General features: G+C 39.3%; 1 protein-coding gene across 1 annotated transcript in view; it reads left to right on the forward strand.

The window, feature by feature from the left end:
• Positions 1-26,641, forward strand: part of LOC128738822 (uncharacterized) — a 142,174-nt gene that overhangs the window by 110,179 nt on the left and 5,354 nt on the right. The window contains exons 3-6 of the mRNA XM_053834231.1: positions 11,594-11,717; positions 18,151-18,236; positions 18,500-18,595; positions 18,968-19,030. Coding sequence (XP_053690206.1) covers positions 11,594-11,717; positions 18,151-18,236; positions 18,500-18,595; positions 18,968-19,030 — 369 coding nt within the window. The remainder of the gene's footprint in view (positions 1-11,593; positions 11,718-18,150; positions 18,237-18,499; positions 18,596-18,967; positions 19,031-26,641) is intronic.

A 26,641-nucleotide genomic window follows, 5' to 3' on the forward strand; every position in this document is an offset into this window, starting at 1 on the left:
GCTTTGGCGAGTTATGGCGGAACATGCATACAAATATATTTGACGTTGTTATTGAGTGTATTCATTAATCGCTTAGATTTGGGTTTTATCGGCTGAGTCTGCTTTCAACTGTATGATAAAATACACATTTTTTCTGTTCCGAAGACTGTTTTTGCCTTTCAGTTAGTTTCAATCGCTTTAATTAGGTTTTACTATGTGTTGAGGGGTGAATTTGGCAAAATGGACTATTCTTGCATTTCGCACAGTATGGAATGAATGGGATTTGTTTCTTCTTATGTTTTGATAAAGTTTGGAAGCTATTTGAGTTCATTTTACGGGCGGCAATAAATTTTTTTGCTGTTTAATTAGCTTTTATCAAGATTTTTGGGGATAATAGGACAAAATGGACCACTTCCCGAAGTCTGCGCAGGATAAAACCATCACCAATCGATTTTCTGCATTTTTTTACATAGGAATAGGTACTAGCGGCTTCGAATTCTAGGGATTGCGAGCTCGTGCAATGGAGTGCTAATACAAAATTCATCCTATTGTGGTTGCTTATCAAACCGCTATAAATCTGTTAGCACCGACGAACCGACATGACATCCCATACATTTTCCTTAAGAAACTTGTGTTTGAAAATTTAAACCAAAATACGTTAAACAGTAACACCATCTGCACAACGGATCGCTATTTATCTTGGAAAAGTGGAGAACAGATTTGGCAGAATGTCATTCACTAATTATGTGTGACTGACACGAAAAACTAAAAACACACTAGGTGCTCAAGTGAATGCATAAAGCCCTTTGCAAAAATTACTTTATCCTTTGTTTTTGCAATACACAAAGAATTACCGGGTTATTTCTGATATTCATACAGATTTCCGTTGAAACAAACGAAATTTTACATAAATCTGTCTCTCGTGCCTTTGTACATATCTCCGCTGTTTGACATAAACGATCGCTCGCTTGTAAGTAGGTGATCGTTTGCTCGCAAGATCTTGTGAGTCAAAAATGAAACGCCCGTGTCATGTCAGTTCGTCAGTGCTGTTAGTTTTACAATGCTAATAAATTGGTAACACCTTGACCAAACAGATTTATTGCTTCTATTATGATTTATTGTTATTCTATTATTCTATTGCCAGTATTCTAGTATTTTTTAGTCCGAAAACAAAAATTCATCCAAGCAAAGTGTGTGCTGCAGGAAGAAAGTTATTATCAGTCAGTTTTCGTTTCGCAGAATGCAACTAGACTTTGCTAAAAATGAAGCTTGACTAGTCGAATATATTTATTTTGTTAAAACAATTAGTTTTTCAAAGATTGAAGATTTTTTATGGCTCGTTGGTTTTAGCCATCTATCATTCCAATATGCACGATAAAATTTAATGCGCATATGCTGCACAACAACGAAAACTGATGAAATCAGCACTTGATCAGAAGAATGAAGAATTTATTATCTTGTCTTGCCCATTATTTTCGAAAAAATTGTTCTAAATTTAATGCTTGATGTTCGAAAAATACCATATGTACAAATAAAATGGATTTTGTTTTCATTATTGTAAAAACGAAAAATTTCTCGACCTGCAGCAACAATTTTTTTCGCAAATTCTTAGGACCTTCACGGATATGATTTTAATTACTTTATTTTTCGAAATTCAACATTTTGCAATTTTTTTTGTGTAATACCTTTCCAATGATGTAAAACACTCATAATTAAAACATTCTGATTAAGTTTTATGGACCGAAAACAAAATTGATCTCAACCTGCCGCAGTCTCCCCTACTTGCGGCAACGCTCAGAACGGTCAGAAGGTTGAGGGGATTTCTAAATTGTATTAACTTAATATTGAAAATCATTAGAAGAATATAAAACAACTTACTTGGAAATTGGCAGTATCATTGATTATAACGAGTTACGAAGCTTTATTGGCATCGAGGAGTTTGAGCTCACGAACAATCTATGATTGAGATTTCCCAACTAGGAGAGAGACGTCTACAGTAAGACACTTTTTTACCGAAAAAGATTTCAGTCGTTTTAGTTAGAAGCTAAATTAGTTACCGCCACAGATGTAAAGGTATCTTTTTATCTATCTTGTATTGGAAATTATTTTTGGTTCTTCTTTTAGGTTCATTTTTGGTAAAATGCTTTTTTTCCGCTGGGTACATTCTCCACTGCGACCAGTTATTTGATCTATTATGGTAAAATGCTTATACAGGCTTGTTAACAATACTCAAAATACTCAAAATTTGAAATAGCTGCTACCAGTGTGACAACTGCGGCAATCAACAATCTAAAGTTGGCATTAAAAATATTGATGAAGCTCGTTTCAGCGCAATGTCTACCGCGGCATTTAGACATATTGCTTTGATTTGTGCCTGTAGTTGTTCAAGATCCATCCTGAAGCATCCAGTTGCTTAAGCATTGCCCCTATTATTCATGAGTGAATGTTTGTCAAAATTGTGGAAATACACGCACAATCATATAATACCTGAGTATAATGCAATCGGCTAGTTAGCATTATTCATCTACATCTTCGACGATTATATCTTCCGTACAGCATACAACCATCGCAAATCACGGTTCTGGCGGGCACAATTAATCTCCGCAGGGGTGGCATCCGTCGCAGTGTACAACGAATCATTCCACACGAACGTTACGGCAACTTCCAAAACGATATTGCCCTGCTGGAGCTAACACAATCTTATCTGCCAAGTTCATCGATTCGGACGATATCACTCGCTCGGGCGGAAGTTCCGGCTGGCAGCACGGTCATCATTTCCGGCTGGGGACGCCTGTTCGCCAATGGTCCAATACCCAATGAGCTGCAGTACAATCGAGTGACCGCCGTCTCCGCCAGGGACTGTGCAGCGCAAACGGGAATCAACGCCGGACTATTGTGCCTCCAGTCACCCGTTAATAATGGAGCCTGTAATGTGAGTTACGGGATGCTTTTGACAGCGGCATGATTTGAGCTGGCATGTTTGTATTTGGGTTTAATTTGCAGGGTGACTCTGGTGGACCGGCAGTCTACAACAATCAACTGGTTGGCGTGGCTAACTTCGTTATCAATTACTGCGGATCGGGCGCACCGGACGGCTACGCAAAGGTTTCCGACTTTGTGCGGTGGATTGAGTCGAATGTTAATTAACCGGATGTTGGGGCATATCGATCCGGAAATATCTGTGCGTTACTTTACTTGGCTATTTCAGATTGCGAAGGAATGATTAATAAACACAAATCTGCTTCATTTAACTTTATATTAAGAATAACGTGTTTTTCATTAGAGAATAAGTAAACGCCATTGATTTAACCATAAAAACTTAAATTTGCACATCGTACTGGGTTGTAGATACGTTAGGGTGACATATCATCAAGCTAACGTTTACAAATGTTCTTGAGAACATCCTACCTGGCACGCACAGCAATGTGTGGTATTGTTCAAAATCTCTCCACCCTTGCTTAAATACACCTAAATTAATTATTTTAGTACGGTCAATCGTAGTAAGCATTATCCCACGCAAAATAATCCAATGGTTTAAGATTTTGCGATGCTGCAAACCATTCTTTAGAGAACTTGTTGTAACGGTAGTTTTTTACAATCAACGATACAGCCTTTGATAATGTCTCCAGGGCGAGACAAGGCGAGAAGAGGAGAGAGCGGAAAACTGGATCCAGTCCGCTGTGGTTCAAAAGATTACCAATATCTGCGATTTATAGGGTCCAGGAGGAGTTTGGGTTTGAAGCCGGTCAGAACTGGCTCCCATTGAGCTTTATTCGATCCGCAGATCCCCCAGCTTGAGTTAAGGGGGCATAGTACTTTTTCAATTTAAAAAAATCGAAATTTTTTTTATTGATTATTTCGAGAGATTAACATTTTGACCATAGGTGTTTCAAGTCATTTCGATGAATTCCAAAAATTGACAAAGTTACAGCTATTTGTACCGCGCATGTCTGGAGCGATTATACAGCGAATAAAAACTTCAACGTCGTTTTTCTCGAAACCAGGTTTTGAAAGACGGTACCATAAATATCTCAAGAACGGCTCAAGCAATTCTCATGATTCTTTTTTTGTTTCAAAGCCAACAAAATTATCTAGTGTTTGACCCATCCTTTTTTTGATATTACAATTTTTGTATTTTTTAGAAAAGTATAAAGTCAATTTTTTCGACTAAAAACCTTACTTTTATATTTGAATGTCCGCCATTTTGTTATGAGTTCGAATTTAAAAAAAAAGGATGGGTCAAACACGAGATAATTTAATATACTTTCATGCCGTTTTGGAATTTTTCAATTCGGATAAGCCCCTTAGCGTCAATCTATGGTACCGCAAATCATGTTTTTTTCGAATGATCATGTTCAAGGAGCCAAAGGGAAGAGGGGAAGTGGTTCACATATGCAAACAAAATTGTAAATATTAGTATAAAGTGCAATGTTTAATATGCAAAAAACCCGAATCGATTTGCTTTTCGCGTTATCGAGAAAAAAATATTTGAAATAAGGCAAAAAATATGGTGTTAAAAGTACTATGCCCCCTTAAGAAGAATGTTATACAAACTTTGATAAGCGGTGCTTCAATGACTTTTTCTTACCTAATTGTCCCTTCGCGCCTCGTCACTGGAGACACTATCAATACCTTTGTTTCATCACTTTCTTCTACCGTTGCCCCCGTCAACTGTGAAAAAACTACCGCTATGAAGAATAATTAAAAGCCTGACCTTTCTACAATGGTCAAGACAAAAACCAGAGGTTGGTGCATTCTTTAAAGGATATGATATCTCGTAAATTCGCCTAAAACCACTCCTGAATCTACTTTGACTTATGCAATGAAGCAGAATCCTGTTGAAAACAAAATATAGTGATTGCCATACAAATTCGAAGCGTAATAAAGTAAATGGCTCTTCAAAACATTGTCGATGTAGAACGTTGTAATTCTTAGCCTTCACCACAATAGTTCAAAATAATAGAGCCAATGGTAAGAGTACCCAACAGAAGAAAAAAAACTCTTAACCTTTTCTAACTTTTTCTTAACTCAGATTAATGGTAAGTGATAAGCATTGCACCGTTGTTAAGAAAAGTTTTAGTAAAGTTAATAACATATGATATAGCGGATTGTAGAGTTTGAAAAAGAGTAGTCCTTAATCTACAAGTATTTGAAATTAATAAATAAATAAATAAATAAATAAATAAATAAATAAATAAATAAAATAGCAATTAACTCCAATTCCTAGGACACCGTGTACTGTCCACCAAATCTCGCTTCACCTGGTCTAACCATCCTGCTCGCTGCGCCTCTGCTCGTCTTGTACCTACCGGATTTAAAACAAACACCATTTTTGCAGGGTAGTTGTATGGCATTCAAGCTGCATACCCTGCCCATCATATCCATTCAGCTTTAGCCACCTTTTAAATACTGGGTTCGCCATACTGCTTCCTGCTGTACGCCGCCGAATATCGTTCTTAGTACTTGTCTTTCGAAAACTCCGAGAACTCGCAGGTCCTCATCGAGAATTGTTCATGTTTCATGACCGTAGAGAACAACCGGTCTAATCAGTATCATGTACAGGATACAATTTATACGGAGGCTTAGTCTACTCAACCGCAATTGCTTGTGAAGCACGACTTCCGCTGATAGTACGCCTCCGAATCTCACGGCTGGTGTCTGCCGTTATCAGTGAACCAAGCTGAAGATAGACAAATTCGTCAACTACCTCAAATACATCGTTGTCGATCGTTACACTGCTGCCCGAGCGGCGACGGTCGGCTTCGGTTCCGCCAGCCAACATATAATTTGTTTTGCATGTATTTACCTTTAACCCGATCTTTTCTGCTTCGCGCTTTAGTGTGGTGTACTGTTCAGGCGATAATATCCAAGTTATCGGTAAAGCAGACGAATTGACAAGATTTGTTAAAGATCGTGTCCCGCATGTTGATACCCGCTCGGTTCATACCACCAGCTGGACGCCGCTCTCTATGAAATGAACTAGACAATCCATCTGAAATCAGAATACAGCACTGAACACTATCCATCGTAGATTGAATCAGTTTGATCAGCTTCCTGGGGCAGTCATTGTCGTCCATGATTTTCCATAGTTCTTTTCGGTCGATGGTATCATATGCAGCTTTGAAGTAAACGAACAAATGGTGCATGGGAATTTTGTATTCACGGCCTTTGTGGTGGATCTGCCGCAGTGTAAATAGTTGATCCGTTGTCGACAGTCCTTCAACCAAGCCGGTTTTGAATTCCCACAAATCCGTTCGCAATTGGTGATAGTCGACGGAAAATGATTTAGGACCGTACTTTGTAGGCGGCCTTGAGAACGGTGATCGCTCGGAAGTTCTCACAGTCCAACTTGCCGCCCTTCTTGTAGATCGATGGGGTTACCATTTTTCCACTCCTCCGGTAGTTGTCATGTATCCCAAATTCTCACTAGCCTGCACTAACTAACTAAGCCGCTGCAGACAAGTGACCAGCTTTTCTGGTCCTATGTTAATAAGCTCTGCTCCCATGGCTTCTTTTCCGGACAATATATTGTTCTCTGGTTAAGGCGGTTAAGGCCATCCTTAACTTCACCTAGCATTGGGGCTGGCATCTCTTCTCCGTTTGTCGCACCGTCGAAATTGCTTTCCTCACCACCATGGTTCTTCGCCTGGGCGACATCATGTGTTCATCGAAGTGCTGCTTCCACCCCTCGGACACCTCATGATCGTGCATCAGAATACTGCCCTTCTTATCCCGACCAAGGTGAGTGAAAATAGGTGATCTAGTTTTCACAGTTTGTAGAACAGAAGTGCGCCGAACGATTGGTTAGCAACCATCGACGTTGTTTATACATTCAACAGTATCCGCTTTGAAAATTTCGGTGATCGTTAAGGGTAACCCAGCGGGGGTAAAAAACAAATTTGAACATCAGAAAACCTCTCTTGACTAACCTTGATCCCGACTTATTTCAGTACGCGACATAAAGCTGTTCCGCAGGATCCGTTCAATTTCTGGTAGAATTTTCGCGTTTCCTGAGAACGATACAGTCGTTCCAAGTCCACATACTTCTGCTCTCTCAGGCAGCGCTTTTTCTCCTGGAAGACAAAGGTTCGTAGCATCTTCTTCTGTCTGCGTCTTTCCACATTTTGGTGTGTGGCACTGCGCATCTTGACAGCCCGCGCAGCGTTCTCGTCATCCGTCATCATCCTACTTTCATTGTCAAATCAGTTTTTCAACTAATTCCGTGTCACGTGCTCGATGAAGCTCTCCGCTACGTTGCTAATGGTCGTATTGATGGTGTACCAACAGTTCGCTATTGCGCTGTTGTCACGCTCGACGTGAGAAATGCGTTTAATAGCGCTAGTTGGGACTCCATGGCCAACTCGCTTCGGAACGTCCAAGTGCCGGTGTCGCTGTACAGGATTCTGGAAAATTATTTCCAGAATCGTATGCTATGCTACAACAAGGAGGAGGGTCAGAATTGCGTTCCAATCACCGCAGGGGTTCCGCAAGGTTCCATACTGGGCCCGGTGTTGTGGAACGTCATGTATGACGAGGTGTTGAAGCTAAAGTTCCCGGTAGGGGTGGTGATTGTCGGCTTTGCGGATGACATCACCCTGGAAGTCTATGATGAATCTATCAGAGAGGTTGAGTTGACGGCCGCCCACTCTATAAGCATTGTTGAAGATTGGATGCACTCCAGGAAACTGAAGCTAGCGCATCATGAAACAGAGGTTATCGTGGTGAACAACCCCAATTCGGTGCGTAAGCAAAGATCAGCGTCGGGGACTGCACTATTTCGTCAACGCAGTCCTTAAAACTCCTGGGAGTCATGATCGACGACAAGCTCAAGTTCGGGAGCCACGTCGACTATGCCTGTAAGAACACAGCTATTTCGGCTTCCACAGCTATTTCGGCATTGTCTCGTATGATTTCTAATAGGTCTGCGGTATATGGCAGCAAGCGAAGGCTTTTAGTCAACCTTACCAAAAGTTACCTAGGTAAGCTGGAGAGTACCTATCGTCTCATGTGCTTGAGAGTGGCGAGCGTGTATCGTACATGACGCAATCTGCGTCTTAGCGGGTATGATGCCTATTGGTATCATCATCAGCGAGGATGTAGAGTGCTTCAATCAACGTGGAACTAGAGGCATAAGGAGTACTACAAGATCGGCCTCGATGACCACATGGCAGCGGGCATGGTATAATTCCGCAAAGGGCCAGTGGACACATCGACTAATCCTGGGTGGGTTGACAGGCGCTACGGTGTAGTCAACTTCTACCTGACACAGATTCTGTTAGGGCATGGTTATTTCAGACAGTATTTGCAAAAGTTCGGGCATGCGGAGTCCCCCGCGTGTCCCGAATGCGTGGATGTAGTAGAAACTGCAGAACATGTTTTGTTTATACGCCCTCGTTTCGTGTGCGCGAGAAGCAACATGATGGCAGTGATGGACGCTACTCCGGATAATTTAGTCCAAAGGATGTGTTCTAGCTCGGACGTCTGGGGAGCGGTCAATGCGGCTGCTATCCAGATTGTACGTGAACTACAAAACCGCTGGAGAGCCGATCAACGGTGAGAAAACAGCCTAACTACCATAGTCCAGTAGTTATCTAAGAGGGTGCGTTAAGCACAATAGCCCCTCCCTGAAATAATACCGATGAGGTGGTGCCAAGGAGGATTAAGGCTGGAGACTCGAGTAGGGTTTTAGTGGGTCTGAACCTTACGCCCCATTAGGGGGTGTCGAGATAGCCAACCCTACACTACCTGAGTTGCCAGGTGTCTGATAGCACCGTTCCTTCTAAGGTGCTGAGCAGATTTCCCTACTCGTAATAACAGGGGGCCTCGTCCAGCTCGCTTTTTTTTTTTGGCAGCGCAGCTTCGAGTGAATGCGCGTAGTTTACAGCGACATCTGACTGCTACAGCCGCACGAGATTTAACCGTGGCTGGCGTCGGTACTGAAGGTTATTCAGAACAGAGTTTTGGGCTCAACCTAACGAAGCTCAAAAGAACCCTCCTTCTGTTTCAGCTTGACTTCCACCGGGGTTGGTAACCCAATCTCCACCAAAGTTGTTTGGCTGGTACCACAAGAAGGTGTTGCTGAATAAGACACTATTTTATTCTATTTTATTTTGGGGAAGAATAAATGCCTAATGTGAAAAATGTAGATTCAGGCAAATTGAAAAGTACCTAAGCATACTACCTAACGCAACAGAAATCAGTTACGCAAATGGTATAAGCTATTTGACTTGAGACTAAATTATTTTTGACATGGTCCGAAATTAAGGAGGAAGTGTAACTAAATTCGCTATTTTTGAGTCGTACTATTAACGGGCAACGGGTGGCAATTAAAATTTCAGAATTTATTTTGATGCCCCTATGTACAATAACAAACGAGCTCAGAGAGAAATGAGAGTATGTATGTGGTAGCTCTCTCTCTCCTTTTCCTGCCAGTGTTTTTTGTTTTGTTTATACTTATGCCAAGTTTAGCTCAAAACAGCGTAAAAACTAGAAGCATTTCGCAAACGCGTTGTACACTTCTATGAATTGCACAACGATCTCTGCAAATAGTATACGTATTTAAAAGCAAAAATGTTGCGGCTTTGACTAATTACCATATCCTAACATCCTCAACAACTACTCGCAAGCAAAGTAGTGGAAGATCAGTCAAAATTCTCTCTTTCTCGTACCTTCAACAATTAGGATTCCGTGAGCCAACGGGATGTCGCAAAAAAGTTCAACTGTTCCCACCAGTACAACTGCAAAACATTGAAAAGAATCGCAATAAAGGGCCGAAAGAAAATAAGAGCCCCGGAATACACTGAGGGACAGATTTCGACGTTGAAATCCCAATGTCGCTAGTTGATAAAAAATTATTGCGGAAAATGCTTTGTTTTGGACGACGAAAGTACTTCCCTCTTTCGAAGACGCACATTTCCGGAAGTGATCGATACTATTCCATGGATAGTTCTACTACATCTCCAAACATAAAATACAAGTTTAAATATTAGTTTGAACAGAAAGTGATGCTGTACATTACTATTTCCGAGAGAGGTTTTTCTAAACCATGGCTCAAGCCCTTTGGTTTGGTTATCAATCAAGATGTGTACTTGAACGAATGTTTGAAGAAAATTTTGATCCCGTTTCTACAAAAAGATCATCATATACAATACGTATGTTGGCTGGATAAAACTTGATCGCATTACGCCAAAAAACACATTCGTTCCTGAATACTCATTCGATCCCATTTGTAAACCACAGCCCGACAAATCTGCATCAGTGTTGCCCAATCAAAGATTTCGTCGAGATTTTAAGCTTCTTGGCGTACAAAAATAACTGGAGAGCCACGAATTGTAAATAGCTCATTGGTAGAATCGAGAGATGCATTCGTAAAGTTGACCTGTAAGCCATACAACGCTCTTGTTCCGACATCAAACTGAAGCTTTACCGAACAGCAGTTTACATACAATTCATTTATTTTTCAACAATGAACAATGTATCTCTAATTTCAGTGAATCAAATCTTCTTCAAATAACTTTGTCTTTTTTTGACAACCTGAGCAATAAATTCCAAAATTTTAGTTGCCACCCGTTAAGTCATATTTTAAGGATGACTTAAATAAAAACTGACGTGGCGTGCCCTTTTGATTTCAACTTTTCAAATCATTATTTTTTATGAAGAAAAAAAGTATAGTTAAGCGAAAGTTTACCACCGTACTTCACCACTTTTGTTGTAAAGTGTCGCGTAAGAATGCAGCTCATTTCTAATAATTCCGCAAGTTATCCCCTACTTCATAACAACTAGTCAAGCAAACAAACAGCCGCATGTTATCCTATTAGCGTACAAAGTTACCTCTAGCAAACGAGTGGAGTTGAATTTACTTTCCTTTCATCGCCGTCAATTAGTGGCGCATTTCTCTTTAATTGCATTTGTGGGTGGTCAGAATCACAACCAGGTGCAGATGGCCCCACTGTTGAAGGCGGATTGACGTCCTTTGGTGCTAAGTAAGAAGCAAACTTCTGTAGCGTATATTTTTAAACTTTACCGATTTGATTGATCGAGATTTGAGAAAATGAAATAAGATAAAATCTAAATTTGTGAGTTTTTGACTTTAATTCTCTCTTCGAATTTGCTCCTTTTTAAAGTTTGAAATTATTAAAAAAGGCCAGTCTTCAGGTGGAAGAAAGCGACGCAATCCTATTTAATCGTTCTAGTAAAGACAAGATCGCAGCGTTTGTTTCTTTTCGATTATCGCTAGCAACCAAGACGCACTCTAGGGATTAATCAAATTACTCTCTGATAAGATAAATACAGAAAATCACGATTTTCATCAAAACTATGTGGTTCGTGTTTATACAGCAACATATGTGTAAATCACTCATATCAAATCAACCATGCTACCGTAATTGGAAGCAGTATGTGCCGCATCAGAATCGTTTGTGTTACACATCTTGCCCAACGAAAACATTTACTGATAAGCTTTCCTTTTCTCGATCGAAAGACTATTCACTCTAGCGTACACTAGCTTCTTGTTTACCTTCAATCAATGCAATAAATCAATCAACCCGAAAACTCCACTCTGTGCTTAATCGAGTAAACAAAGTTTCACGATGTCTACTTTCTCATCTCGTTACAGTTTTACTTCGGCATATCCTGTATCACGCTATCGGTATTCGTGCATGATGAGCGCAAATTTCTGAAAGGTGAAGTCGACAAGCCCAGCGGAGAAAGTTTCCTGGAAAAAGAGAGCATATCGACAGGTAATTATACCGCATAATACGGCTGGCATGTTCAATAGTCCGGCAAAACATATGACGAATTTTGATGGAAAATACCTATATTTTTCTAAATTCATATTTGACGCGTAAGAAGTATTAGGTATTATTCATCTAATGATAAAGCACGAAATATATTTTACACGTTGAAAACGGTCAATTTTGGTATCGAACCATTTTATAATTTGGAAGCCATGTTAATTAACGATATTACAAGTATGCTCAAGTATAACTAGCATTTACTTTTATACCTAGCCTTAGTTTTTGCAGAGTTATACCAAATAAGAGTGAGGTAGAATAGTTTTCACTACCCTTTGCAAACCTGGATCACATTAGAAATAAGAAAAATTCGCCTGTAATTGTTTGCTTTCACGCTTAGTTAGATTTGATTTCATTTCAAAAGAAAGCGCTGACTTTTTAAAATAAAAGAAACGCTCATCCGGCGAATGAGGCTAATTCCTAAAGCATACATCGTTCTGCCTGGCTCTATAATCGTAAGGCAATTATTCTAAAAGCGATTCGAAATTTTGCTGAAACAATGCATTCTACAGAATGAACTCGATTAGATAGTATGCTATTACGCACAATTTGCTTTTCGATCCGAATATTAAATCTCCTAATCTGATTGGTTTTCTAGTTATGAGCATTTGAGAAAATAATATTACTAATGCGTTGTGTTTACTTAGGCGTTGTGTTGTTATTTATCAGAATGTGATAAAGCCTTCAGCTATGCATGAAAAGCAACACATCCTAGTAAAATTTCTACTTTCAACTCGCCAATCAGACTAATAGTTTGATTCCAATCAATAGTGTAACTTTTTTGTTCTAAACAGCGATTGTGAACTATATTATGTTATCTTTCAAATTCGTAGCCAAGAGTGTTTGTTAGTTCGGCAATAAGTTCTGCATGGTATAAAAAATTGCCTGTGAGTTCAAAAATACCAACTCAAGTAAAAGATTTGGTGGTAAACTTGTTTTATGGAGTGAGGAACCCTTCTCACAAATAAATGAATAATAGAAAATGTAAATCTTATTCTATAAAAATATACTCCACTTTACATTCATTACATTTGGATCAGCCAGCTGTTTGTAAGGAAAAACAATATTTTTAATAATAATCGCTGACTTTGCAATACTCTCTGCGTTCCCCCTGGTGGAGCACCCTGCGATGATGGATGGTATGTCGAGGACAATTACCCGTGTGCGTATAGCCGAAATGTGCGGAGGATGGAAAGGCAGTTGGAAGGACAACTTCCGGTTTAATTCCCCAGCGGCTAGCGAGGCGACATATGTCATATGCACACGAGCTTTTGTTTTTAAGTCTATGCTTGAACAGGACCTATCGAATAATTCGTTCAACCAGAAGAAATCTCCTGCTTTGAACAAGACAAACGGTCACAGTTGACGTAGAATGACGTAGAAAATAAGCTATGGTGCAAGATTTCACCGTGGGAAGTCGGAAGTGCAAAAATTGGCGAAAAAATACCCACCTTCGTTCAACTGTCAAAAGAGTTAGCTTTTGCAGAGCGCACGAGTACAGTAATCCCCCCAATAAGGACGCAAATAGGGACCGCGTTAATGGAAACCGTGTTAATGGAGCCTATGTAGCATATGGGAATTGACTTATTTGGTTCCAACATGGAATAACTCGTGATCTTGACCGTATAGAACGTTGGTGCCTTGGACAAAGTTGTTCAGCAGATCGAGGGCTTTTCGTTGGATTATAGTATTTCGGAATTGCCTCACTACGTGGCGCTAGCGTATATGTAATATTTTTGTAAAGGCTGTATCTTGCGCTGCTGACTATCTAGAAAGTTGTGGTCTTCGGGAAGGTTACTCAAATGACTGCCACCTTCAGTATGGCGTGAAAAATAACGTAGAACCGACTCACTGCGTGGCGCTAGTGTATATGTGATTTGCTTAGACAGGCTGTATCTTGCGCTGCTGACTATCTAGAAAGTTGCGGTCTTCAGGAAGGTTACTCAAATGAATGTCACCTTCCAGATGGTATGAAAAATAATGCTACATTTTGCTCGTTATTTAACACAATGCTGATCGCTAACGGAAATTCTTTGCAAAATGCAACGTTGGCAGTCGATAAAATTCCTTAGAATCTTTTCACTCCTCGCATTTAACTTGCAATGGACATGAAAAATGTACCGCAACATGAGAAAGCTGAATTCTCGGGTACTTTTTCATTTCGACGTATCTGCAAATGAGAGACTCTCTTGGTGTCTCCTCTCTTTCGCCGTTTACGGCGATACTAATGCATTTTGACACATCAGCTTTGCATAAATCGGTTGCCGGAGTCACTAGCTAGCCAAATGTTTTGAAAATTTTGTTTTCAATGCATTAGTATCGCCGTAAAAAGCGGAAGAGAGGAGACACGAAGAGAATCTCTCATTTGCAGATACGTCTAAATGAAAAAGTACCCGAGAATTATTAAAAGTAACATTACGCATGCCGTTGACTTCACATTATTAGTGCTATGTGACATAAATGCCTATTAAGTTGTTACAAGTTTCAATTAAAAAAATATAGTGATAAAAATGAAAATATAATTGTGCATGAATCATTAAGAATGTTTAGAAAGTAGCTGGACTGTTAACGTAACTGAGACTAATCGAATAAGTGAGTTGGTGGGATTTCTCTGGCTATATAGGAAGTAGCATTAATAGTTGGTGGATTAGCGGATAATTTTTTTTGCAGGCAGTAAATGTTGCTAGAGAATAAAATTGAACGTGAAGCGTTCAGCGTCGCAAGACACAGCCTGTATAAGAATACTACTGAGTTTTGCGCTAGTTTCCATACCACCTTGAAGGTATCAGTCATTTGAGTAACATTCCTGAAGACCGCAACCTAGATAGTCAGTAGCGCAAGATACAGCCTGTCTAAGCAAATCACACAGACACTAGCGCCACGTAGTGAGTCAGTTTTGCGCTATTTTTCATGCCATCTTGAAGGTGACAGTCATTTGAGCAACCTTCCCGAAGACCGCAACTTTGTAGGTAGTCAGCAGCGCAAGATATAGCTTGTATAAGAGTGTTACATATACGCTAGCGCCACGTGGTGAGACAATTCCGCAATACTATAATCCAATGAAAAGCCCGTTGATGTACCGAACAACTCTGTCGAAGACACCAACTTTCTATATGGTCAGGATCACGAGTTATTCCATGTTGGAACCAATTAAGTCAATTGCCATATGCTACGTAGACTCCAATAAGGACGTTCGACCGCGTTAATGGAATCACTCGAGACCGTCTTTATTGGAAACGTTCTTATTCGAAACCGCGTTATTGGGGGGACTGCTGTATAAAATAAAGCGCAGCACTCGGGGACAAAAAGGCTCTGAAAACACATTCGAGCGTTACGAGGCATTGTTCTATTCCCATCAACTATCGAACGAAAAGTTTAATCTAAATTGTTCCTTTGTTCTTTGCTTCCTCGTACTCACTCGGTCCTGTGCTACCCGTCGCTGATTTCTTGAGCATCTCGATACACTCATATGTTAGCTTCGATTGGGTTGAGGTGGGTTTATTTTTAGGCTCTTGAAAAGAACAAATTTCACTGCACTGTCGTCCGGCATTCTCGCAATGTGATCGGCCCACCGTAGTCTCCCGAATTTCGTCTGGTGCACTATAGGAATCTCCGAAAGGTTCCAGCAGGTCGTGGTTTATGCACCTGCACCATCCTGCGCGTAACCCGTAACATCTTTTGCTCGAATACCGGAAGTGCATGTCTTCTGTATGCATGATAATCGTCTCAAACCCGTAGAGGATAACCGGTGTGATTGGCATTTTGGTCATCATTAACGGGTGGCAACTAAAATTTTGGAATTTTTTGAGGCCCTATGCACCACAAAAAACGAGCTCAGAGAGAAATCCCAAGTAACACACAAAACAAGTTAGAAAATAATATTCGTGGAAATTAGTACTATAAACGTACTTTGAAAACATATGTCGTTATTATTAAGGTTTTGAGATGTTTTGGGATGACATGAATTTATTTGACAGCTCATATCTAATGTATAATGTTTGTTTTGTCAACATGTCAACACGAAGTTTTTATTACGTCACCATTACTAAATTCAAACTACTGGAAGAACAAGTTGTAGCTTATGCTATAATAATGTTTTAAATTGGTATGAAATAACCTGATACATACTTCTTTCAATTCTTGTTTCATTAGACTTAAGTTTTTTGCGCTTTTCAGGTAATAGAGAAGTTCTGATATATGTAATATTATACTATTCGATAACAAGCTGTGTTGCTTGGGATGTGAGTGTGTATGTGTTGGCGCGCTTTCTCCTCTTTCTGCCTGTATTTTTGGTTTTGTTTATGCTTGCCAAGTTTTTCTCAAAATGGCGTCAAAACAGGAAGCATTTCGCAAGCGCGTTGTACACTTCTTACGAATTGCACAAAGATCTCGGCAAAAAGTATACGGTGCAACATTTTAAAAGCGAAAATGTTGCGGCCTCGATTATTTACCATATCCTAAGTTCCCCAACAACTTTTGCCGTTGCGCTGAAGCTTCTTTAGCTGTATCACTTTGTTGTATTTTCAACAAATCCTTTGCGCAAGGAAAATTTCCTACGATTTGGATGCATTATTTTACATAATTATTATTATTATTATATTTATAAGATAGGGTTCTGCAAGTGAAACTTGCGTCTAAGTTATCGTCGCCGTTCACAAACAAATCTGGTGTACCTCAAAGCAGTAACTTGGGTCCACTTTTGTTTATTTTGTTCTTTAACGACGCTGCCTCTGCTCTAGGAAATGGTTACAGACTGGTATATGGGCGAACTATAGTGGTCTATTTACCATTTTTATCGAAAATGAGATTTTTGCATAAATCGTATCTTTTTGCATAGAGGTACTCTGCAAACAATAAACATTTCGAAAAAGTAGCTTTTTAACCCGCTTTTTCTCATGTTGAATTTTTGGTTGGGAACAGAATGACCATTCTGTTCCGCATTATAGTGGTCTATTTCCCTACTATAGTCAATAGTTTGACGTTATAATAAAGAGGGCATTTGCTAGCAGACTAACTGGCATGTGGTTTGTACTCGTGATTCACTTATTTTCATTTATCGGTTTAAACTGCTATTGCTTCCAACACTCAACCTATACAAAGTTCAGTAAATTAGAAAGAATACTAGTCTTATATATCGACAAATATATTTACTTGCCATATCGTATCAACGTTGGAATCAAATTTTCAATGAAACCTCTTTGCACGTCTCAGAGGATGGTTACTGTTAACAGAAGCGGAATGATTACCATCGATGATAGGTACCAAACGGATACACACGATGCAGTAGCGGCTCTTTGATATCCGCTACACGAAACAGTTAATGGGAAGGATATTGGCTTGTTGCGGGTTCGGAGTACAAAACAGAAGGTAATTAATTGTTACAAGCAAATGAGTCAAGTTAGAGCTCAACTACACACTATGTGACGGTATTAGTAGTTTATCGCTTTCGTAATCCTGATGCTTTTCATCAGCTTCAAAATTGGCTGTCGTTACAATTTTGTTCGCTGCTTCACATCCTGATTCCAACGTCCTGACAGTTCGGTTTTAATTGGACACATACATCATTGATGAGTTTACCGGCGATCGAAGAAATCGTTTCCGGTTAGGGATGATTCCGTTTCTGGAGATTAAAACCAGTAAGTTACTTCTTTTCTTTTCATAAGGCACTTTAATAATATGTAGAACCAAATGCTGGTTTACTAGTAATTAGGATTACCTACCACGGTTGAGACTAATCTAATTAGTTACGGTATACGGGAAAAAATCCGATGCCATGAATAACATCGTGTAATCATAAAGTTTGAAATTTGATGAAATCATGACTGAATCGACATTTTAGGGTACAAAAGGTTATGAATAATATGAATTCATGATCTGTGTTGTCTTTGTACCGCGAGAAATTCATAACGTCATGATGATAATTCATTGGGAATTTTCATTGAAAAAATGCTAGAAATCTGCAGTCATGAGTTATTTTTCGCATTAAGAAGCAGTGTTTTCTCCATTGTCGTGTAACTGGTGAAGCATGAATATCATTCCTGGACAATGAGATGCATTCCAATAGCAATGAGATGCAATTTAAAGGTATATTAGGTACTGCTATTACAACAGTGGCACATCAATCAAGATAATCCATATACATTACCACATCTAGAGTTCGTATATTAGTGGATCGAACACTAATTTTCCTGTTTAGAGTAAACAGTTTTGTACAATTTCACGGTACGCTAAATTATCTGTAATCTATGTTCAATTGCAAAACAATGCGCGAACATTCAATGTAATTACAGCATTCATTTCAACAAGTGGAAATCGTACCATTGCATTGCCAGATTATTGAATATTCACTTCCAATTTCATTTTCTCATTTCCATTTCAGTGACTGTGATATTCAACATGTTATTGCTAGTATTCGCTAGCCTGGGAGTAGTGTCGTCGCTACTGGTGGTAGTCGGATTAAGAATGGTAAGCATATTTTGTGACTTGAACATGACCATGTAGCGACAATTTAATTATGTGTGATAGTGATAGTGATTTAATTCGGGTCCAAATTTCGATTTAAATCATAACGTTTTTGTTTGATTTATTTCTATAATATTTAAGATAAATTTAGAAACAGAGTGAAAAATAGTTTTCCATATTTGATTTGAACAAAAGATTATCTTCCAATGATGCTGTATTGCGCCAGTTGTAAATAACACCATTCTTTTTTTAATTTGCATATAAAGGACAACCGAGCATTCTTGGTGCCATGGATTATCGTTATGATTGCTGATTTACTGGTGGAATGTGCTCATTTCATATATTTAATTGTGATTCAGACGGTAAGTAGTATTTAATAGCATATGGACGGGACGTCATAATCGCAGTACTGCATCATGCTTCTGCTGCTTTTAAATTATATATTCTTTTGTTATTCAGTACAATTATAAAATATTCTCAGTCAATTTAAACCCCAGTAAAAAATAATTCCCTCACTTACAAATAAATGCCTATTTGGAGCCGAGTATAATGATGCGTCATCCTGCGAAACACGTGAAAAAACTCTCAAACCCCTCATGAACTGTTGCTCAAATATTTGCCGAAAATAAAATCAACTATTGCCCGCCGGGCAGTTGTCGAAATAATCACAACCAATTTGTTATCTACATTAATATCATTTTTGTTTCTTTTCTATCTTATTTTCTCCCCTGCAGCTACGATTCGAACCAGTCACAGCGATGTTGTTCACAATTGATTTCTTCATTATGTGTCTTAATGTGAGTATTGCTTGTTTTATTGCCATAATTCAGTCCAATTCCAACACTGATTTGTACACACGCCGTCTCAGCTGCGATACGTTTTATAACTTATACGTACAACGTTACAAGTATTTACCAACTTGTTTTTCCCAACAGCGTCTAGAATCGTATGTCCTGAATAAAATATGTGTTAGAAAATTAGGAGCTCACATTGGGTTTCAGACACCTTTCTGTCAAAATAAACACCATACTTTGTTACTAGTTTTTGAGAAAATTATATCCGTAAATACTCAAGTTTTTGGCTCGAAATAGGTCTACAAACAGACGAAGATAGACGATCTTTTACGAATTACTATAGAAATTAAATTGTTAATTAACCATCTATTCATCGATTTTAAGGCGGCGTATGACTCAGTTAAGCGAAATGAATTGTAGTAGATGATGCTTGAATCGTGGTTTTTCAACAAAACTGTTTAGGATGATGTGTACCACCCTTGATTGGTTAAAGTTAGCTTCAGAAAAGTGGGCGGTTTCATTCTGATTCTGATTTCAATTTAGAAAATCTAAGCCTATCGAGTTTACTCTCATTATGAATGATTTGCTGTTGCTCTGTTGTTGAAAATATCACACCAGCTCTTAGTGTAATAGTTGTTTCGCATACCATTACTAATTTATTTTCAAATAGTACTTCATGCTTGTAAATATGTTCAAAAATCACATCTGTTGGAGACGAAGTACTAGCTGATGACTCTACCATTTTTGCCATCCAGCTTTCAAGTGCGACAGATTGGAGTGCAAGGATTAGTGTTCAACAATCTGTCAACTGACTCCACACTACAAACATGTGTTTTCTGAATTTTATCCATAAAATTGAAAAGGCATATTGCTTGTCCTTACTTTCCTATACTCATGTCCTCTTTCCTACACTTTCACTCATGTGTATATTGTGCGCCTACGGTGATCTGTACTGATTTTCAAAACTAATTGTGAAATCACTTCTATATGATAATTCGTCTACGTGACAACGTTGTGATTTTACATCCTATAGTTTTATTTTATTTTATTTTATTTTTATTTTGCTATTCATCTGACCTTTAATGGTCTACATGAAGTGTAGGGTGGGGAAAAGCTCACTTGAGGTGGTCCCAAAAGATCTTCCTCAAATGTGCATAAAAACCCCACCGTCACGGGTAGTTGATAGTAATATGCACCTGTTTTGTTTAGTATGCTCCGGTACGTATTCCTAGGAAAAATAAATGTTACCGGCACTGCCTAAGTGAGCGAAATGCAATACAGTAAAATTTGCATTTAATGCTCGTTCAGGTTCAAGCGATAAGTACTGACAGTAAATATTGAAAACAACAATGCTCATATTTTCGTAATGATTGATGAGTTTTCCTCGAAGTCGTGGGAACGCTCATAGAGAATTCATGCTTGGGGCAGATATATGGTACGGGTACGGAGTGCTATTCCAAATTTAATTTTTTCACATTCAATTTATATAACAATATTCTCTTTTGGGCACCACACAGATGTTCTAATAGCTTAAAATAATCTCCTCTCAGCAGCTCTTTAGTTATTTTTCTCGAATCACGCTCGGAAACATTTATATACTATAAGATAGAGACTTTCAAAATTACTTTAGTTTGCAGTTTACTAACAATAATAGGAGGTTTCAACTAACCATTTAACAATTAATTTTGTTATTTAAATTTAGCGAATCATATGTCTCATTTTAAAACTTGGTGAACGGCTGGATAATGTGTAACATTAGCTAGGGGTCCTTAGCTTCTTAACCAACAACTCATATCCCCCACACACCCAGCTAGAAATACTCACAGTAAGAGATACGCGGAAACTAAAGCCCACGATTTGGCATCAGTGTACAAAAATTGTCAGCATTTGCTGCGGAGCAATATGCTGTAGCAGTGTGACTTGATTGTTTTCAACATGATCCGTTTCAGTTTTATTTACATCAATTTGCACAATAGAGGGATATATCTTTCAACTTAATCAGTGTAAAATGCATTGCAAAGTTTTATACATACTGTGTCCGAGTATAATATTCAAGGTGCGTGACAATAGCTTAAGTAGATTTCATTAATATTTCAATTATTTACTTGTTAATCAACATTTAAGCAAACAGTATGCGGGTTCAATTGGCTCCCTTTTGACAATTTTCGCTGCTCGATTGGCTCCCAAGATGGCTGCTTCCGCGTATCTCTCACCTTTAAGTATTTCTACACCCAGCCCCATCACGAAGACTCAGCAGCAGTGCTTATAAATATCATATTCAATTCATGCAATACGCCTGAAATGATGCAATATACTACTCATTCTTTGCTGTTTCTAGCAAAATTGAAATGAACTCAGCATTACCAACCTGAAAACAACGATTGTTGCGAATCATTTGCGTTCATGTTCGTGTTGTTCTCTACATTCATTCATTTTCGAAAATAGTTAATGAAATCAAATGTGAATCATTCATTCATTTTGAACAGCTAGTGATGTCCGAAATTTTCAATTATTCGATTACCGATTAATCGGCGAGCGTTGTCTGCACTATTCGATTAATTCAACTATTCGTACTAGTGGTATTCGATTAGAAATATTCGAATACTTTTTTCATTAATTCGATTAATCGAACGATTATGAACGATTAGCGGCCATTATTCGGGGATTATTCGCATTCATATTATTTCCTTTGAACTATTCGATTAATTCAACTACTCGTGCTGGCAGTATTCGATTAAAAATTATTCGAATATTTTTATAGCTATTCGATTAGTTGAATTAATCGAACGATTAACGGACATCACTATGAACAGCCAACAACTGCCGAAATTACAATAAACGTCAACATTGCTCCAAGGTTTTAATTATTTTCCTTCAGCCAGATTTTAGTTGCTTTTAAAAAGCGGGCAGTTAAAAAAAACTAAGCTTTGAGATCGTCAAGAGCAAGAAAATTGACTGACAGGTTAGTAGAGCCATCATTCAACACTTCAATTTATGAATGAATTGTTTTGAAGGGTAGAAAACTGAGAAAGACAAACACTGTCAGCTGTCCGGTAGTCATGTCCATGGGCTGACAGACAAAAGAATACTACCAGGGGTAAAACTGTATGCGCTGAATGCGTTTTATATTCGTCGTCATGCAGGGCTGTCAACATTTTTGAGCATTGCTCAGTTAGGCAACCTATTTAAACTTTTCTACTTCGCATAATCAAGGAAATTCAACTCGGAGCATTCGGTATGCATAATAGCAACGAAATATAGACATGAAATGGAGGCTTGGTACATAAAACTGCAAATCGCTGAATTTCGTGGGTGGCGACAGGGTGCATGATCAGTCAGAACTCCGAAGGTTCTGCATCTTGGCACTGCATGAGAACTGTCGCAAAGGCGAGAATATATGGAGGATCTGTGGCGGCAAGGCCCAATTTTACCAGAGCGGTGAAGCAACTAACGACCTGGGAACGAATTTTGTAGTGATGGGCAGAATGCAGTATCGCGTGATGGACTGAAAGGCGATCAACGAGAGGATGTGTATGTTGAGGAAAATAGGCCCCTTCTTCAACTAGACCATTATTAACGTGCACTGTCCAGACGAAGACAGACCCTATAACGCGAAGTAAGCGTTCTATGCTAGATCGGCATCGGGAATATGAACGCTCAAATTGGCAGGGAAGCGATGTTTAAAGTGGTGTTCGGGCATAACCTAACCTAACCGGGTGATAACCTGCACACTGACACGAAAGACAACGGCCAGCGATGCATCAACTTTGCAACAAATCAACAAATCGTCCATTGGTGGCCGGTTTTTCTCAAACAACATTACCCTACAGGGTGCGAATATCGACTCGGTTCATTACCTTGCAGCAGTTCATGTGCGCTAAAAATTATCAACGGTATATACCTCGCGACAAAGTTGCCCTCCTCGGTTAAACATCTGGCAAATAGGCAACCCGCGGGTTGCCGAGAACTACGCGCGAATTGGATGGAGCTTTTCTTTCCTCTGTGGAGTCACCCAGCAAACCACAAATCGTATAATAATGTGTGGAAACCGTCTTAAATACCGCTACACAAACTCGAAATCGTACATAAAGCTTAATAAAGTGCACCCTAGTTTACATTTATTCGTACAAAATGATAGTAACTAATTCACATACGATTGTCGTCACAGAATTGTATAGCATTATGGAACTAGTCATGTTGAGTCGGATTGCATCGTATACAAATACTTATGAATGTGAAATGTTTTCATATAATTTGAAGTACGTATATCGTCTCCAAAACAGTACGCATAAGCTGGTTTCGTGCATCGAATGCGATTTTTCTAGATACATATCGGTACATATATCATATTTGTTACTTTGATATACGTACGAAAATGTTTGCTGGGCAGGTGCTTCAAGTCTCATAGACGGACTCTCAGAAACGGTACGCTCGGCCATCAATGAGGCCGCAACTGCGATGCTAGGTGAAGAAGCGTCGAGTGCACGAAATGATTGGTTCAATAGGAAATGCCACAAGCGAAGGAGAGGAATCGAAGTACTTGAAAAAACTATCTAAGCATTAGCACGAGGGAGAATTCGACCGGCGCGGGCAGGGCCGGCGCTAGCACATTTGTCCTTCCACGCAAACCCTTAAAATGACGCCCCCAAAATTTAGTTGTGAAAAGTAAGTAAGATTTATTCGGATGTGTTGAGACAATCAATGAATTGACGATGAATAGCCCAGAAACGAGTACAGTGGAGAGAACTTCTTGAAACGGCACGAGCAGCCTTGGCACTTCCTCCAAAAGGGCCGCGAATACAGAGTTCCCACGCATCATTAGCTCGTCGGCTTCAAAGCCGCTTATGATACCATCGACCGAAAAGAGCTGTGGAAAGTTAACGGCGAGTGTAGCTTCCACAGAAAGCTCATCAAAATGAATCAATCTATGATGGACGGTACACAGTGGAGTGTTCGTATCTCGGGTAGATTGTCGAGTGCATTCGAGTCACACAGAGGGCTTCCTCAAGGTCTCTCACAGCTGCTGTTCAACATAGCGCTATCAAGGTGTTATGAAACAAGCGGATGTTATCGGCAGAACATTTGTGGTGGTGGCTGAACAATACATGGTGGCAGGTGATACATGACGCTTATTAGACCTGTTGTTCTCTACGGGTGTGAACCGTGGCTAATGCTTCAGAAGGACCTGCGAGTACTCCGAGTTTTCGAGAATATACAGGAGAACGAAATATGGCGTATACAGGAGAACGAAATATGGAGGTTGAGGATGAACCATGAACTAGTATGGTGAACCCAGCATTCAAAAGGTGTTAATATTTTTTTTTTTTTGAAACGATGATTCTACAAGTGATGAAGGGACGGTAAGGGAAAGTAATGAAGAAGGATTTTTTAGGGAATGAAGGGGAAAGAGTGGAAAGGAAGGGGGGGGGGGTAATAGGTAGCGAGCCACACGCCCTGGCAGGTGTTGTGGGTTCAAATCCGGTTATAATCTCTGATTACAGCTTGGTTCGACCCATGCACCTTCCAGCATTGGACAAAAGATAGGAGTCACAACGACAACTTGTTAAGCATAGCTACCTATTACCCCCTCCCCCCCCTTCCTTTCCACTCTTTCCCCTTCATTCCCTAAAAAATCCTTCTTCATTACTTTCCCTTACCGTCCCTTCATCAATTGTAGAATCATCGTTTCAAAAAAAAGAAATATTAATATATGCCTGACCGCATTTCAAGGTCATGACTAAAATCGCGAGTTTGGTCAATTCAAAAGGTGACTAAAGCTGGACGGATACGATGGGCAGGGCATGTTGCAAGAATGCCGGACAACTACCCTGCAAAGATGGTGTTCGCTTCATATTCGGTAGGAATAAGACGACTAGGAGCGCAGCGAGCAAGATGGTTAGACCAAGTGAAACGAGATTTGGCGAGAAGTATGCGGTACCTAAACAATTGGAGAGCAGTAAACCACAACCGAGTAAATTGGAGAAATTTTATTTATCAGGCATTATGTTAGGATGACAAGCCAACTAAGTAAATAAGTAAGTAAGCTAACCCGGTATTATGCTGCTAGATGAGGAGGAGAAACCTGTACCAAAGAATCTAAAATTATGTTAATCATTATTTATGGACAACCGTTATTTTATTGATAACTTATTTATTTAATACTAGCTGACCCGACAAACTTCGTATTGCCACAAATTAACCTGTGTTGTACATAAATCATGAATTTCGGATGATCTTTGCCACAATCTCGAGTTTTGCAAGCCCCCCAGTGGACAGCGCTTCCGACGGCGGGTCACCGGCAACACTCGCGACCGTCTCGTCCTGAATGATCTAGTGTTACTATAGAAAGTTTTTGTGGTCTTGTATTGACTAATGTTTTATGGAAGAGTCTCGAATTTCCCGAGTTCGATTAGTTTTTGAGTTTCGCAAAAATTTCTGTTTTATTTGTATGAGAGTCCATATCCCCCTACCACAGGGGTGAGAGGTCTCTAACTATCGTAAAATAAATTCAAGACTCCAAAATCTCCCACATGCCAAATTTGGTTCCATTTGCTTGATTAGTTCTCGAGATAAGAGGAAATTTGCATTTCATTTGTATGGAAGCCCACCCTCTTAAAGGGGAGATGGGCCATAACTCGCTTTCTAAGGAAGAGAGGGGTCTCAATTCACCATAGAGAAAAATCTTGCGTCCAAAACCACTTACATGTCAAATTTGGTTCCATTTGATTGATTAGTTCTAGAGTTATGAGGAAATTTGTATTTCGTTTGTATGAGAGCCCCCCTTCTTAAAAAGGTAAGGGGTCCTAATTCATCATAGAAAAAATGGTTGCCTCCAAAAACACCCACATGCCAAATATGGTTCCATTTGCTTGATTAGTTCTCGAATTATGAGGAAATTTGTATTTCATTTGTGTAGAAGCAACCCCTCTTAAAGTTGGGAGGGATCCTAATTCACCATAGAAAACATTTTTGCCTCCAGGAACCTCCACATGCCAAATTTGGTTCTATTTGCTTGATTAGTTCTCGAGTTATGAGGAAATTTGTATTTCATTTGTATAGGAGCCCCCCCTCCTAAAGTGGGTAGGGGTCCCAATTCATCATAGAAAAAAATTTTATCTCCAAAAACACCCACGTGCCAAATTTGGTTCCATTTGTTTGATTAGTTCTCGAGTTATGAGGAAATTTGTATTTCGTTTGTATAGGAGCCCCCCCTCTTAAGGTTGGGAGGGGTCCTAATTCACCATAGAAAATACTCATGCCCTAGAAAACTTTCACATGCCAAATTTGGTTCCATTTGCTTGATTAGTTCTCGAGTTATGAGGAAATTTGCATTTCATTTGTATAAAAGCCCCCCTTCCTAAACTGGGGAGGGGTCCCAATTCATCATAGAAAAAAATTTTGTCTCTAAAAACACCCACGTGCCAAATTTTGTTCCATTTGCTTGATTAGTTCTCGAGTTATGAGGAAATTTGTATTTCGTTTGTATGAGAGCCCCCCCTCTTAAAAAGGTAAGGGGTCCTAATTCATCATATAAAAAATGGTTGCCTCCAAAAACACCCACATACCAAATTTGGTTCCATTTGCTTAATTACTTCTCGAGTTATGAGGAAAATT

Source organism: Sabethes cyaneus, chromosome 2, assembly GCF_943734655.1.
Source record: "Sabethes cyaneus chromosome 2, idSabCyanKW18_F2, whole genome shotgun sequence".
NCBI lineage: Eukaryota > Metazoa > Arthropoda > Insecta > Diptera > Culicidae > Sabethes > Sabethes cyaneus.